The sequence below is a fragment of the Dunckerocampus dactyliophorus genome, chromosome 13, assembly GCF_027744805.1.
Source record: "Dunckerocampus dactyliophorus isolate RoL2022-P2 chromosome 13, RoL_Ddac_1.1, whole genome shotgun sequence".
NCBI lineage: Eukaryota > Metazoa > Chordata > Actinopteri > Syngnathiformes > Syngnathidae > Dunckerocampus > Dunckerocampus dactyliophorus.
The window spans coordinates 12591727-12608827 of NC_072831.1; the positions used below are offsets into that span (position 1 = coordinate 12591727).

The 17101-nt window shown below is 39.1% G+C and overlaps 3 protein-coding genes across 12 annotated transcripts in view; all 3 read left to right on the plus strand.

Annotated features, from left to right (window-relative positions):
- The first annotated feature begins 68 nt into the window (after positions 1-68).
- LOC129192484 (ras-related protein Rab-15-like) lies at positions 69-8435 on the plus strand. Of its 2 annotated transcripts, none has more exons than XM_054796573.1 (7): positions 69-271; positions 3590-3650; positions 3734-3794; positions 6758-6835; positions 6985-7074; positions 7646-7711; positions 7848-8435. In XM_054796573.1, the coding sequence occupies exons 1-7, from the start codon at positions 148-150 to the stop codon at positions 7965-7967; spliced, it is 600 nt and encodes a 199-aa protein (XP_054652548.1). In that variant the 5' UTR covers positions 69-147; the 3' UTR covers positions 7968-8435. The 2 variants fall into 2 exon arrangements, with proteins under 2 accessions (XP_054652548.1, XP_054652547.1); XM_054796572.1 differs by having other exon boundaries at positions 7815-8423.
- A 342-nt stretch (positions 8436-8777) lies between these two features.
- gpx2 (glutathione peroxidase 2) lies at positions 8778-10310 on the plus strand. Its single transcript, XM_054796379.1, has 2 exons — positions 8778-8999; positions 9748-10310. Exons 1-2 carry the CDS (start codon positions 8778-8780, stop codon positions 10099-10101), a joined length of 576 nt encoding a protein of 191 aa, XP_054652354.1. The 3' UTR covers positions 10102-10310.
- Positions 10311-11853: 1543 nt separating this feature from the next.
- Positions 11854-17101, plus strand: part of LOC129192179 (signal-induced proliferation-associated 1-like protein 1) — a 66075-nt gene continuing 60827 nt past the window's right edge. For 8 of the 9 annotated variants that reach the window (XM_054795891.1, XM_054795894.1, XM_054795893.1 and 5 more), the window contains exon 1: positions 11854-12157. The gene's annotated coding sequence lies outside the window, so the exon portion shown is untranslated. The remainder of the gene's footprint in view (positions 12158-17101) is intronic. The other variant, XM_054795892.1, reaches the window with a different exon arrangement.

The following is a 17101-nucleotide window of genomic DNA, read 5'->3' on the forward strand; positions in this document are numbered from 1 at the left end:
GTCACCGGTAGGTGCTTTGAAGCTACCATTTCCGAGTTACAGTAAATCTAGCATGCGTCAACCGCCTAATTAGGCAAGACATCAGGTGAACGATAACATGGAAGAGTCGTTCCCTCTCAGTTAAAAGTTTTTTTTAAACAGTCCGCCATGGCTAAACAGTACGACATTCTGTTCCGAATTCTCTTGCTCGGGGATTCAGGTGTTGGAAAGACGTGTATGCTGCGTCGCTTCACGGACAAAGAGTTCGACTACGGACATATCTCCACCATCGGTAAGGAATGACGAAGCCTTCCGACTACTTTGACGTCACTCCGAAAAAACATCACCTACTGTGTTTGAAGACAACCAAGCATATAAATACCAATTGTTTGTGCACTCAAAAATGTGTGCTGATTAGACGTGTTACTTTGAACTTCACATTTATCGTGTAGAAGTATATTTACTTTGGTTTTGGAGTGGCAAAAGTAGCTCTACTTGTTAACCCGGCATGTTTGGTCATAAGCGCCTGGGGCCACCAAGTCAACAATGTCGACTGATATTTTAACAATATAGCCGAACAATATATATCACGATATGTTCTTTGGCATGTCAATTATAATAGAACCATTGGAGAACAGGTTACATAGGACCATAAGGAAAGACAAACTTCTTTTTTTTTTTTTAAAGAAACGTATGTATTTTTGAGAAACATTTTATTGCGCAAAACTGTAATTATACACCATATTGTTGCAGGTACAATGAAAGAAAATTAAGTATTAGCTGCAGAGATGGGAAAAAAAAAGATTTAAGCTTTCCTTTAGTGTGAAACATTCCAAAAGCCACTACAGTACTACTAGATAGTTTTAGTCCTTGATTCTAAAATGACACCCAAGATAGAGAACAGGAAAAACTGGTGTGAATTTGGTAAATACTGAGTATTATTAGGCATGGCTGCTTTAAATAAAGTTAAATCTTCAGGTTTAGTGTACAGATACTACAAATAAAAACATATTTTACAAAATAACTTGCAACATTTGGTGCTGTACACTAGAGCTGCAACAATGAATTGATGATTAATCGATTTCCAAAATAGTTGTCAATTAATTGGGTAATCGATTAATAGTTTTTTTTAAATTTTAATATGTAAATATCCTATGATTTCAGCCTCTCAAGTGTGATTATTTTTAAATTCCCTTAGCCATACATGAGCGCAGACCTATTATCGTTGTGTTTTAGCCAAAACAAGATATTCACACTTATCAGCTTTGACTTGGAAAACAGTGATGAGCATTTTTGCCTCTTTTCTGACATGTTGCGGACCCAACCACAAACTGTAGGTGTTTGCGTCATATTAATTTGGTCCATCTATGGCCTAACTGATTAGTCTATTGATTGAAACAACAAGCTTCAGATTAATCGACAAAGAAAATTATCATAGTTATATTTTTGTGTACATTTATTGTTTTACTGAAGCAATGTGACAAACATTTAGATTTTTTATTATTTAACATTATTTTAACAGACTATTTAAGCGGCAACCTGGTATTTGTGCACTTATTTGCTCTGTCAGTTCATATCTTCTATTTCTGAATCAAGAGGCGGAAATTAAAATGTCTTAAAAACAATCTGATTAATCGGTTATTAAAATAATCGTTAGTTGCAGCTACTGCTACTGTACACATTTTTAAAAAAAATTATTAAAGCAATTAATTTGAATAAAGAAATTACTTCTAGTAAACAGCAGACATACTTCTACTATAATATTTAAAGTTACAAAGTTTTTATCCAACAGTGCTATGCCATAGACACTAAAAGTGCAAAAAACAGTTTAGCTTATTGTTTTTGCTTAAATGACACAAAATTGCTCTTTTTTTTTTTAAGTGTGCTTTATTTTGAGATGGTCAAACAAAGAAACAATGACACCCTTATTTTATTACCACTATTAGACATTATGTGCGCCACTCTCATTTTGAAGGCCGGAAGTATGATGAAAATGGGTTTTGACTATAGCTAAGTGAGATAGCTATCGAGTGCCTCTTGCAGCCGTGGCTGATGTCCCTATTTCACACACAACTTGCACTTGGCTTCTCAAAACAATATGCGTTCAAAAGAATAATACATTTTCATCACATAAATGCCTCCTTGAAAAAATTAGACAAAAACTTCGAACTATCCCTAATTTTAAGAAACACACCATGGAAAAAATGTGACTGGCCAAACTTTTTTTTATTTAACCGAGTCACAAACCATGCAGGTGCACTTAGAAATGTTTATTGTCCCACAAATTGACGCTAAATGATATTGTCTACATTTTTTGAGACCAAATAAACCACTGTTATGATAATATATAATAATATATCACAATAATGCATTATTTCCTTTTACTATGTCATTGTTCACTTTGTAAAGCTGCGGAATTGGCATTTGTGACATGTATTTTCTCATAGACAATTCGTACTGTCATGTTTTTTTTAAATGATTATTATTATTATTATTATTTTATTTCTGCAATGAGCCACGTTCCACAGAGGGCCCCTGCAGCACACTTCGGACACCATGTATGTTTTGCCATCAAAGCAGGTACTGCCAGGTGAAGGAGGAGTGCGTTCAGTCCAACCTTGGGCTGTCTCTGTCTGGTTGAATTGTGAAGATACTTCACCTTTTGTTGACAACTTGTATTTAATTAGTGAAGAATGCATGACGCAAGGAACACTTCCTGTCTTTCACTTTAATGCACACCACGACTTGCTAAATATAGCAAGCATACCTCTAAATTGTCAGCACGGATTTCCTCTACGCCACAGTACGCCATCATGTCAGACACCCGCACTGGGCAGCCCCGGTGCTGCCCCAAAGGTCAGGAGAACCAGTGTATAGAGCGGAGGGAGCCACCTGCTGCGGCCGCAATGGTGCCCTGTAGTCTGACACCTGCTCCTAGCAGACCCGGTGCTGCCGTTATTAATGTTGATGGTGATAAATGGTAACGGTGATTAAGGTTGGCAGACAATTCTGAACATTGTGTTTTATCTGGTAAATATTAAGTAACTTTGATCAAATGTAGAATTGCTACAGATTTTGCTTGGATATTAACACACGCCAAAGTTTTTCATGGAAAAAACATCCACAAGTCACTCACTGACGCTGGGAACACCAAGGTAAGTTGGATTGTGTAAAACACTTAATGTACAGTTCCAATAATGCCTCGTGCACTGCCACTTCCATAATTACATTTATTATCACTCATATGGGCGATGCCATAATTCAGTCTGATTGGCTTCTGGCTACTCTGTTCTCGCAAGACATCTTTTCTCCAAACAAGAAATCTCGTTATGTTTTAATCTTGCGACATCTCGTGACACCCCTAATCAGCATATCGCTTTTGGTACTTGGTGCTATGTTTTTGTTACATTTGTCATACCCCATTGTGCTATTCCTCAGAAGAAAACACCCCTGTAAGGCCTGGGTCCTTGTGAAGGCTCAATGACCCTATAAAAGTGCTCCTGAACACCCATAAAATGCTCACAAAGCCTCGGTTTCGACAGATATACAGGAGTTACAGTGAGTGTCTTGTCTCTTCATCTGCTTTTTTTGTTTGTTGTGGTTTATTTAGGTGTGGATTTTAAAATGAAGACTCTAGAAATAGACGGAATCAAGGTGCGAGTACAAATATGGTGAGAAAAAATGTCTTTATATTCTCTGCATTATTACATTTTATTCATCATGCAATGTGTGAGATCTTCTCTCTTGGTTTCAGGGACACTGCCGGTCAGGAACGCTATCAGACCATTACCAAACAGTACTATAGGCGTGCACAGGTAACTGTCAGAACAACAATTATTAATATAATACTCTGCAGAGGAAGTTAATTTTCATCACTGTTAGTTAACAATTTTATAGGTGTGTTATTATAGGTGTTTTCAACTAGCAAAATGTAAACACATTTTAAAATAGCTAACTAAAACGATCACATTTTAACAACAAAACACCAACAAAAAACACAAAATGGAAGTGCTGAAGGGAAGGAGGCTTAAGGGAACAAACATCTACATGACAAAGCACATTGACGTTGCCAAGAAAGACAACTTAAGGAAGCAGGGGAAAATTCAAGGCACTTTCAGCACCAATTTGCCAAATCTAAACATTAAATGAAGGACCGGAAGAAGCTGAAGTACTTGCTGTCAAAGACAACAAGGAAGTACACAAATATTGAAGATTACATCATCTCAACCACAAGGAAAATGACACAACACACAATTAATGACACATTCTGATAGAATGCATTCACCTACATTCAACACCAGTAACACTGCACTACAAAGGACTGCTGAACAAGAAGTTTTGGAACTAGGAACACATTCATCCACATTTAACAACATCAACACTACAATCCAAAGGATTGCTGAACAAGAAGATCTGGAATGGGAAACTCTTCAACACACAGATCATGAACAATTGGATTTGGAGAATGACAGATCCGGACACTAATTTCTTTTCCATGACAGTAATCCCTTGTTTATCGCGTTTAATTGGTTCCAGAAGCTACCGTGGTAAGTGAATTTCCACAAAGTAGGATTCATGATTTATAAATGAAATATTTTTGTAGCTAGAGCATAGAAAACCTGTTTATGGCCTTCTTTATATGGTGTTTAGCGTTATTAGAACCATCCAGATGTGAAATAACACTCCTATAGTCACGTTTACACTTGTATTACACAATATAGTAGACATAATAGAAAATAAGACATCTTAGACTAAGACATAGCATAGATGTATGTTGCCACCACAGAGGCCTTCCAGAAGCTAGAGATATAAACAGGGTGGTTGGAGAAGACAGTTGCCATTTATTGTTCAAGTATTTATTAGTAATGCACTGGAAATGAGAGGAAATGTGAATATTTACTTTGCAAGTTGGTTTCTATGTGAGCCCCTAAATTTTTTGCTTGCGCTCCTAAAATTTCAAGTTAGAGGAAATATGACCTTAGGGAAAAGTTTAACTTAAAACGCTTTTACGCACGAAAAACCCTAAAACCCTTGAGCATATCAATATATGGATTGAAATTATGGAACGGATTGAGTAAAGAAGTAAAACAATGCACTAAAATAAATCATTTCAGGCAACAATACAAGCAGTTGTTTAAAAAGTAAAGTAAGGTAGAAGAATCCTGAACCACAGTGTACATACAATACAATGTCTAACCACTTTTGCACTTGCTACTTATTTATCATGTTTCAGGACTACTTGAAGTATTACATTGTCTGTACTCAGTCATCATCGAACTATGTTTTTGTCACCTATTAATTGTTTCATCACTTATTATTGTATATTATTTATTATTAATGTTATGTAATTGATCTATAGTGATTACAAACCTTATCTTCTATTGTACCACATTGTTATACTGCCTTATTTTGTGTTATTTCAGAATTGGTAAAGGGTACATGTGGCATATAGGAAGTGAACAAATGTATTAGTAATTGATATGAACTGGAGAGGGGGTAAGATTAAATAAGATGTGAATTGTAATGTGTGATGTATTCTAATGTAACTTGTATGCATGTTCAAAATAAATTAAACCATTACCAAGTTAGGTGTGCTTCTCGTAAAAAAAAAAAGCTAGCCTGGAGCCCTGCAACTGCTTTTACTACATGGGGGGGGAAATGATTAATTGTCTATTTAAACAGCAGACGCGTGTATGCCAAATTCAACAGCATCAAGCAATACTAGAGCCAATTCAACAAATATGTTACACATAGGAAGTGAACAAACTAATTGCTGTGACATGGGGAAATGGTAGGATTAAATAAGCTTTGCTTTTTTCTATTTCTTTTTGGACATGTTGAATTGTGCAAATGTAACTTGAATGTAACATAAACCAAACCATTACATTGGCATTACCAAAACACATTGCAATAGCTTGTGGGTCTGGACTTTAGACAATAATAATTCATCTCTGTGTCATGCATAGTGTTTTTCATATTATCTTAACATCGTATAGAAATTCTTTTACCAAATGATACTGTTACCAAACGAATGTTAGTTTTCTAGTGTTTTAGTTTTTGTCTGCTTTCTCACAATAACAACTAAACATTGATCGAATTTGCCATTGCTGAAGTTAGCTTTGCAAGCTCTTTATTAACCCCTTTGTTTTTGTGAAGCTGCTAGACCTCCCCTGAAATTCCAAAGCATCTCACTTGCTGATTAAATTTGTGTGTAGATTCTGGATTTAAATTTTTTTGTTTTAGGGCTACCAAATGGTTAACATTTTTTATCAGATTAATTACAGTTTTCAAATTAATTAATCACCATGTCACACCATGCCCATTTTTACTCTATAGTATTGAAAGAAAGATAAATGACAGGGCAGGATTATATATATTTGAATGTATTGACAGCGCCAAATTGACTGAAAATTTAAATCAATTTAATGGCACACATGTCTAAAAATCTATTTACCTAACACTGGTTTCTTTAATAGCAGAATATTAGAATTAGACTATGTGTGGTTTTTTTATGTGAATTTTTTTCATTTATGTTAACATATTTAGTGTGTTTTTCAACTTTATGTATTAATGGCTATATGAATAATGCATGAAATATTCAATGTGATATATTTTGAATGATATTCAAATATTCAATTCAGAAATATGCAGAGGGTGGGTCTCAATCAATGTGTAATGCACAATTAGTATTGTTAGGCCTTGAAGGAGGTCTACTGAGTAACAGTTGCGAAATATTCCTAAAATTGCTAACCTCATATTTGTGCCATTCTTTTTGTAGGGTATCGTCTTTGTTTATGACATCACAAATGAGACCTCCTTTCAGCACATAGTAAAGTGGGCCAGCGACGTGGATGAGGTAAGCCAATAAGAATTGTAAAGTACATTATAAATACAGTATATTGTGCTTTAACAGTTCTTATTGCCTTGCATTGCAAATGCTTTGACTCCTATTTTAGTGACAGGTACTTCTACCTCCTAACTTCTACTACTCTGCTGTTATCATAGTATGCTCCAGACAAGGTGCAGAGGATCTTAGTAGGGAACAAATCGGACGAGGAGCCCAGGAGACGAGTGACGAAGGAAGAAGGAAGCAAGGTAGGTAGATTAATTTTCTTCATGGCCACCCCTTTCTAGCAAATAATTTACAACCACTGTGATATTACTTGTAGTAACAAATGATGACCAGCAAAGGTTAGAATTTTTTTCCACCAAAAAATTGTCAATTGACCACTAATTGGTAAAATATACCACACTGATGCAAATACGACACAGTAGTTTTTTTCCAAAAAAAAAAAAAAGTCTGAACAGGATGTGTATTATTTTCGGGGTCTTGGTATTTATAGAGTACATACAAACGGACAGAAATGAGAAAGAGCTTCACACACGCACGCACGCACGCACACACACACACACCAGTGACCTGGAGTGATGCAGCCATGACACAGAGACCCACTGTAAAAAAAACAAAAACAAAAAAACAATATGGTACACTTCATAGTAGGGAGGATGGCCAATTTGGCCTAAAGTCCATATTGCGATATAAATTGCAGCCTCTTGTGGTAATGATATACATCAAGATGCATTCTTCGGCATATCGATCGTAGTAGAACCATTTCAAACCAGGTTACTTAACACTAAAAATGTGTTCATTTGTAACTACATGTAGCTAGCTGAAAGGTATGGAATGGACTTCTTTGAGACCAGCGCATCCACCAGCAACAATATTGATGAGGTAAAAAAATAAAAATAAAAATTGTGTAAAAAGTGGGCACACATACCACATCTTATTTATCCCCATTGTTTATATATATTTTTTATTTCTATGTCATTTTCAGTCTTTCACTCGTGTGACCGAACTTGTGCTGCAGGCTCACAAGAGAGACGTGGACAACCTTTTGGGATCTCTGGATGATTATTTAAACAAGGCTGGGCTGGAGGAAAGCGGTCAAGATAATATTAACAGCATTCAGAGGGTCTGTGGCTGTTAACAGGAATCTTTTAAATTTGCTATTTCTTGGCTGCTGATTTGATTGGTTTCACTTGGGAGTGTAACTCATTTACCACCATCTACCAATAGAGGGCAGTAGTATTCCACCTACTAGTTGACTGCTGCTATCCCTACTAATCTTATTCATAGACCATTAACTTAGAATGTATTGTTGGGATGGAAAGAGAGTTAGAGGAAGAAGATAAATTATTTAAACCATGAAACTGGAGGTTTCACTCATTTACGAACGTGGTTAATGTGATCCCGCTTGTGTTTATTCTGTTTCTGGCTGCAGCACAGTTGTATGTAACAGGTGACAGTTATTGATACCAGTGAGCTTTTTGCCCAATATGATATTTTATCTTTATAAGTGCTGCAAAAGGAAATTAATGTATTATGTTGACCAAAATAAATGTGACATTAAAAAGTAATGAACCAATGGAGAGTGTGATCAGGTTTCGCGGAGGCCTTTTTGTTTTTTTCAACATGTTAAAATTTTCATGACTGATATGTTGTTGGAGCCAGCTAATTTGTCTTTTCTACAATTTTTAAAATGTGCATCCACGCAACACTTAAACGCAAGACGTAAACATGTTATTCTAATAACCTCAAAACAATCCATTTTGATGGAAAACGAAGTGGTTTTAGAGTTGCATGCATCTATTTGTAGAGCATTGAATGTCATGAGTATATCAGTTTTCCTGCAGAGCCATTTCTAACCACCCCCAAGTAGCAGCTCCTCCTCCACCAGCCAGGTACTGTCTCACCTGAAGGTACGAACTCCCTGCAGTGTCCTTCTCTGCTGCTGAGGATGACGTTTATCGCCAAGACCTTCTACGACCTGAAGGCCACCACGCTGGAAGGCAACCCGGTGGACTTCAACGTGTTCCGAGGGCGAGTGGTACTGATAGAGAATGTGGCCTCGCTCTGAGGCGCCGCCAGCCAGGACTTCAGCCAGCTCAACCATCTCCAGAGCAGGTACCCACATCGGCTGGTGGTCCTGGCCTTCCCCTGTAACCAGTTTGGATATCAGGTCAGTCCAACAGCACGCTTTGTTGTGGCTTGACAAGATTGAATTATATCTTCCCAAGGTCAAATATTACATAAATTAAAATTGGTTATGCTTTAGAGTACTCAGTGTACAGCTTGTATAGTAGTACACTCGTAGATGTACTATCTGCATAAAAAGGGTCAACACAACCATTACTGTCTAAATAACTGGCAACACAAATGAGTACACCTCATAGTGTGAAAAGGTGTCCTTGGTGTCAATATTTGGTATGAGCATCATTGTTATCTAGCACTGCCTTAATTCTCTTGGACATGGAATTCACCAGAGCTGCACAGGCTGGAACTGGAATCTTCTTCCCCTCCACCATGGTGATGTCAACGGTAGAGCTGGTAGATGTTGCGCTCCTCCACCTTCCTTCCCCTTAAGAATGCCCCACAGGTGCTCAGTTTTGGTTGAAGTCCGGAGACATACTTGGCCACTCCATGATTTTCAGCATCCTCAGCAAGGCACTTGCCACCTTGTTCTTATTATGTTGGAAAACTGCCATGCGGCCCAGTTTCACAAGGGAGAGGATCGTAGTTTGTGGTAGATTTAGTTTCCCTCAATGAACCGTAGCTCTTCAGTGCCGACAGCAACTGTCTTCTCAGCCCCAGACCATGACACTACCACCACACTTGACTGCTGACTTGTGTTGCCATATAATAACATGGTTGACACTGCTTTGCAAAAGCCATTAATAACACAATGAATGCTTGTGTGTTTTTTACAGGAAAATTGTACCAATGATGAGATCCTTAATTCACTCCAACACGTGCGTCCGGGCGGAGGATTCCAACCTAACTTCACCATCTTTGAGAAGTGTGACGTGAATGGAGCAAACACTCATCCTGTCTTTGCCTATCTCAAAGACAAACTCCCATATCCAGAAGACGACCCCAACGCTCTCATGGAGGACCCCAAATTTCTGGTTTGGCGTCCCGTCAACAGGACGGACGTCTCTTGGAACTTTGAGAAATTCCTCATAGCACCCGAGGGAGAGCCATTTAAAAGATACAGCAGAAAGTTCTCCACTATTGACGTAGAGCCTGATATTCAAAGATTATTAAAGCTAACCAAAACGTAAGAATGATGGCTTTTTAATTCACACATTTAAGTCTTATTTCATGAGGGTGATATGTTGAAATGCAAGACGGATATCATCTGAAGCTCCATAAGTGCTTAAAGGTCGTGGATGCATCAAGTCAACTCTTCTGTTCTCAATGTAGCTAATTTTAAGTTAATATGTTATGCATTTGTCTGGCCAGAAGATGGGGCCATACACTTGATTAAACATCTCTACAACGTGTAATGCTTCTATTCAATTAACATTCACCTCACACACACTTGCCTGTAGAAATGTTTTACATGTTACAAAAATTAGTTACATGTTACGTGGTTTACAATAAATATTTTTAACTGATTGTGAGACATTTTCTTTCTTTTAAATGTGCCTGTGTTGCAAGCTGTAAATATACTTGATGGTCACAACATTAGCATGACTGCACAGTCTCATGGCATTCATTCATTCAAAATTCTGCCTTTACAAAGTTATTACATGAGGAGTACAATATTAGAAACACTCAGTATGATGTACTGCAGCTCTTCAACCACAACCACAATAATAAACATTGTTCTCAGACAGTTTCAATCAGCATCATTTTCTAAGGCATTTGCACAGTTTGGTTTGGTTTAATTTTATTTGGACATGCATGAAGGTTACAATGGAATACATCTCACAGTTCCACATGTCCAAAAGGAGTAGGAAGAAGCAGAGCTTAAATAATCACAATCACATCTTGTGTAGTACATATTATTCACTTTCTGCATTCCATGGAATATTATTCCATATAATAATCAGTGTAATAATAAACAATAAAAAATAAATAAAAAAACAAGCAATAGAACAATAAATATACAGTAATAATACTGTACAGTACTGTATAGAATATGAGAGTGCAAATATACCTAATGTTATAGGCTGTGTGCTCGACAGTGCATGTTGTCGTTGCACTTGAACTTAAACTCCCAGGATGTTCTGCATCATGCATCATCTACTAGGCAGCCTAGGTCTATGGATACCACAAAATGGAGCTTCAGTCAGTGCTTTACTATGGCAGTGACATGTTGGGTTCTAAGTCATCATTTCATCCAGGGAATGTTGTACCCCAGCATAGAGTACTTTTATCTCCCTTCATGGCCTGTACATCGGCTAATGGTGTTCACGCCATGGGCCACACTGGTTTGGAGTAATGGCCTAATGTCTCCAGGGACATTTGTGGCCATTGTGGGGTGTTCAGTTACTTCAGTTGTAGTGTTTTGCTCCGCAACACGTGTTACATGCACTAATAGAAGAGTTGCATAAAAAACGTTTGATCCTCAGTTTCTATTGACAATGTCACTGACAGTGCTACATCTGTGTCACTCAATAAAGCATCAAAAGCAACAAAAACACTTCGAAAAACATAATCAAGGTTTAAAACCATGTCCATAAACTGAAACAATCGGTACTTTTTAACCAGTTTGTCAATAAACATACATTTTGCTAGGCTCTAGAACTGCCAATCAACGTATGTAGTTAAGTTTTATTCACTTATTATTATTGTTTGGGTTTTTTGCCTTTCAAATTGACCGTTTTAAAGTCTTGCATGTGTCTTTTTTCACATTAGAGGAACAAAGACGAGACGATGTCAAAACGTCCGGGTGGTGTTTTAAACCGTGAGAGTGAGTGCTCTTCATTTCTCCGCCGCTACATACACCACAGGTGAGCCCTGTTGCCACGGGAACGTTTCTCTTTCGCCTCTCAGGCTTTCTCGCGAGACTAACAGGCAGGCAGATGATAGGCAGGCAGAGCGAATGATCTCATCCTTCTAGCAGCTGCATAGCGGGGCCAGGCAAAGCCGTAACTTTCTATCAAACTTCCAAGTTGCGCCGCCGCGAGAGGCTTGGGGCCATCTTGGGTTAAAAAGCCGAGTGGACGCGCCACGTTTGAAGGTAAAAAAAAATCAAGGAGGAGGAGGAGGGCGCCTGCGTTGTTAATGTCACGGACTTGTGAGAGCTCAATTTGAACAAAAGAAAGGGAAAAGGTGCTTCGTGCTGTGTTTGTCCACAAGAAGAAGAAACGGGGGGAAGCAGGAAAGAAGGTGAGTGTGGATTTTGGTGCACTGGTCACACTCACGTACATGTCTGCCGCCGTCACCGTGGAGGACGAAGCAAATAAGGTGCAGCGATGAGTCAGTGTCATGTGGAGCCATGTTTTCTTCATTTTTTAAAACTCTAAAGATAGGTGAGAATGGTTTCGTTGGAAACGAGCCTCCCCTGAACCTCACCGGGGCTGTCAAAAATCCGCATTGTCCAGTAGTGCTCTGGGGGCCCACTCACAGGTGGTGCCGTGAACGTTACACCACAGGAGCTGTATGTTTCCATGCTACTTCAAGAACATCTGAATTGTGAAAGGTTTTTATTTCCCGTCTGTATGCTGTGTGTGAACGCCTGCTACTTTGTAACGTTGTTGACATGCGCCTGTGGTTTTATGTTGTCCCTGTGCTTCCTTACTATGGGTCCAAATGGACATTTGAATAGGTGGTCACATGTTAGGCATGTCTCGTTGTCCCCGCCAGTGCTCTGGGTGCCCTTTCACAGGTGGTACCGTGGACGTAACATTACAGTAGACTTATGTCAAGAACATTTGTATTTTTCAACTGTACAAAATGAGTCAATATCAGATTGTTTACAGTCATGCCTGCCTTGAACAGCTTGACTGTGTGCGAGTGAATGCTAGTTTGTAACACCTTTGACATGCTTGTGCTTTTATGTTGTTCACTAACCGTTTTTGAATACTTCCTTGTTATGTGTGTGAGATCCTTCAGGGTCCAAACGGCCACACAGGGGATGTCTGATGGAGCTGCACAGATGTGTCAATGCAGCACCGCATTTCAAGCAAACATACTGTAGCTTTTTGGTTAGTTAGTCACAACAATTCCACTTTGTGACAGGCCCTCAGTGCTCAAAAGCATTTTATTTTTTTACCTTATGTAACCCAGCAATCTATACTAGTACCCATAGTGCCTGTTACTGTCAAGCAAAAAGGGAGTCTTCGGAGTTTAGCTCTGGATGAGGATCAGAATCGTTGGCATTCTTTTAAGGCTTAGCTGAGCCACAGTGGCATAATTTATCCCAATGCCATCTTCACTTTGTGGCTGTAATCACTTGCATTGTGTTCTTTAATTGCATCTAAATTGTAACCATTATTCACAATGCTTTGTTTCTTGCTATTTGGGGTTCTCGGGAATCGTAAGCAGCTGCTGCGAGGAAAGTATGCACGCTGTATTTTAACATAGTGCCAGCCAAGATTAAGGAAATACAGCATTGTTCAGGCCAAGAAGGGCATGCTGAGACTGGTTTATAGTCATCTCAATGGGACTATGATGAGAAACAGCCAGACAACAATAATCTCAGTGGAGTTGTCAAATGGACCTGCTACCTGTTGGTATTTGTGGAGCCTCCTGTTGGCTACTAGCTTGGTTAGATTGATGCCTTCTACATCACGTTTTGTTGCTATCCTCTCCTTGGTTCTCGGACAATCTTGCTGTGTATCAAATGTGGTGTTGAATGAGTGACAATTCAAACAGAAGTTGACGAAAACGCTGTTTTCAATTTAAGACAGCTTTTTTAGAAGTGTATGAGAAATTTCAAGACATTTGGACTTTGCCAATCAAACTTTTGTTACTTTTTAGCTTAATAAAGTTGCCCCATCTGGTGAAATTCTGTGGTCCAAAGTTGTGTATGAAGATGGCACTGAAGTGGATCACAGTTTCCGCTACATGTAATTGATGGTGGTGCACCGCCACAACAAAAATAAACAACAGAGATAGCTTCCAACACCTTTTTAAAAATGAGTTTCTTTGTTTTTTTTACTTGAAAACAGTATTAAATAATATATTGTATGAATGGATATACTATATATATGCTATATAGATACATATATAGCTGATTATTTACACACATATTGACCACACTTAATTTGTAACAAATATCATAAAAAGGTTTCACCGCGCTTTATTTTGATAAACATGCACTGGAATCGCCTGTTTGCCCTGTTGGCACTTGCGCATGTGTGACGAGATAAAAGTACACGTCTTGTGTTGATGTTCACCTTGTTCATTATTATGGTGAGAATGAAAAATAAAATAAAAAATAGAATATGTAGTCAATTGATGACAGCTCGTCATAGACTAAGCCAGCATTTCATTGCCGCTCTGGCGACAGTTAGCTAACTCGTTTTTGTCCCACGGGCGAACTACAAGTGGCTATCACATACATGCTAACTTACTTTTTTTAAAGTGTCACTTAACAGTCTTGCTCTCTTCTTATCATTATAATACTTATGGCTTGTCACAAGTTGTTGTTTAACATAAACATGTAGTGTGTCCAGGTTTAGACAGTGATGCTATCACAGTGGTCTCCAACAGGTAGCTCGTATGCTAGCAGTAGTTCACCAAATAATATTTGCTTCACCTCTTAATGATTTCTCGCCATGATTTTGTCCGCAGGGGACACAAACAGATTTGCAAAAGATGTTTCAAGTCAATCAGACCTCTAGCGTTAAAGGAGTGTCACTTTTTCAGCAGTGAGTGGATATTCATTGCTTAATTAACAATTACCAGATAAGATGATATCTTTTGACTGAGCAGAAAAGACCGTTAACTCCAATGTTTGTCATCCAAACAAACGCCACAGCTCTGGTTTTTATTCCTGAAGGAGAATGCTGCTATTTTGATGCTTCGCATTCTAATGACACAGCACAACAACAAACACTTTCTTGTGTTTCATATGCACAGTCTTGCCGCCATAGAGAAAAGAGTTGCTAAGTTAAGCTGATGTTTCCATTGTCTCTAGGGCTTTGGCTCAAGGGGAATAGCTCCAGCAAAAGTTGAAAGGCAACAACAAGAAGAGCTTTGTGCCGCGTTACAAGTAGCCACTCTGGAATGTGTGGGATGCAATTATCTTAAGTGGCTGTCCCAAAATGCTTAAATTAACTGTTTACATTATATAATGAATGATGTTGTCGTTATTAGGTGCATGGGTCTTCAGTTACCTTAATAGTCATGCTCAGCTCAGTCGGTAGGCCGGAGACTCTGTGTCAAGGATTCAGTTAAATTTTTAGGACTCGAATCCTGCTGTGGATGTGCTGTCCACCTCTTAAAAACCTCCCCACCTATGAATTTGATACCACAAAGCCTGCCTGCATCATACCGCCTGTCGGTGTCGAGAGACCAAGCGCCAAACCAAACAGACCTTGAGACTTGTCCTCGGATGATCTGGCTGGTGCTCAACAAGGCCAATGTGACTGCAGAGTGCATCGCTTGTTTGAATGAGCTATGTCATTGTCATTTTTGACATGACCGTCAGCAAAACAGAACCTCAAAGATTGAATGAACAATGTTTTTCTTAGGAGAGAACTGAAATTGAAATAACTTAACTGCACATGCTATTTTAAGTAACATTTTAGCATTCTTGACTGTCGTACAATTGTAAAAATAAGTTAACCACTGTTAATAACAATACAGGTGGTCCTCAGATTAAGTACGAGTTTTGTTCCTTCATCGTGGTGTACATCGACTTTTGGTGTGTTGGATCTTCTACCCAAATTATGCTTAAATTTTGGGCTGCAACTAATGATTATTTTCTTAGTCGATTAATCTGAAGCTCAACTGGTTAGACCCTAGATGGACCAAATCAATACGAACCAAACACAAACAGTTAGTGGTTTGGTCCGCAACGTATCAGAAAAGAGACAAAAACTTTGGTCAACGATTACTTGAATACCAAAATAGTTGTCAGTTAATTGGATAATTAATAATTATCCATTAATTCATTGATTAATTGTTGCAGCTCCACCTAAATTAACCCCAATTAAGTCAATCACACTGTACGCAGAAGACGTGAAGGCCATATAAAAGAACAACAACTCCTTACCTTTACTCTATTGCTTATTTGGAGGAGGAAGTAAAAGAGGCAACAGAACAAATAAAAGACAGCGAGACCTCTGCGCTGCTTAGTTATTACTGTCACTTTCATAGGAGCAGATGCTTTAACATGATGAAAGGTATGATCTTTATCCTAAATGATGGCCGTGATAGTCAGACGTTTAATATCAAAAGGGTGTTTCTCCTCTCTTGGAGCTATGACGTTAATTTCCACTTCCATGATGATGGCTTCTTTTTTCCTCAGCTCATTTCCACCAGAAGAGCTTGCCTTACGCTTGAGACATAATGAAGTGCAAAGAGTTAATTAATAAACGATGTTATGCACTCCGTGTAGCACGTATTCATCTGCTGCGCATGCTGAAACTAGTTCTCAAGCGAGTCCAGTGTTTACAAAACTAAATTTATTAACCTTATTTAGTTCATTGATGGCAGCGTGTATGTAACCACAAAATGCCGAAACTTGCCATATTGTGCTGAGCAGCCAGGACAGTGACACATGTACAGTTGTCCCTCGCCACTTCGCGGCATCCCTCTATCACGGTTTTTCAAAAATATATAAATTAATAAATCATAATTGAATTTTTTTTTTGGGCTGGATGATCATGATTGTGACGTTCCATGTCCCAAGAACCAGATTTGGCCGCCGAAGACCAGGTCGCCTAGGTGCCCGCCCTCGACCGCCACCCAAAACGCAATGCACCGGACCCTTATGCTTGCCCCCGCAGGTGGTGGGTCTACGGGGGGGAGATCCCGTGTGGCTTCTTCGGGCTGAGCCCGGCCGGGTCCCACGGGTGAAAGCCCGACCACCAGACGCTCGCCTGCGAGCCCCTCCCCCAGGCCTGGCTCCAGGGTGAGGCCCCGGTATCCCACTTCCGGGCGAGGTGCGGTCTCTCCTCGTGTGTTTATTCATAGGGGTCTTCTGAATCACTCTTGGTCTGGTCCGTCACCCAGGACCTGTTTGCCTTGGGAGACCCTACCAGGGGCATATAGCCCCAGACAACATAGCTCCTAGGATCACTCGGGCACACAAACCCCTCCACCACGGTAAGGTGGTGATTCACGGAGGGGTGAGGAGCTCGGTTATCCGAGAGGAGCTCA

Coding starts and splice junctions, on each gene's coding strand:
- LOC129192484 (XM_054796572.1), top strand. CDS start 148: ATGGCTAAACAGTACGACATTCTGTTCCGAATTCTCTTGCTCGGGGAT. Junction 3,651..3,733: donor AAGGTGCGAGTACAAATATG/GTGAGAAAAAAT, acceptor TCTTGGTTTCAG/GGACACTGCCGGTCAGGAAC. Junction 6,836..6,984: donor GGGCCAGCGACGTGGATGAG/GTAAGCCAATAA, acceptor CTGTTATCATAG/TATGCTCCAGACAAGGTGCA.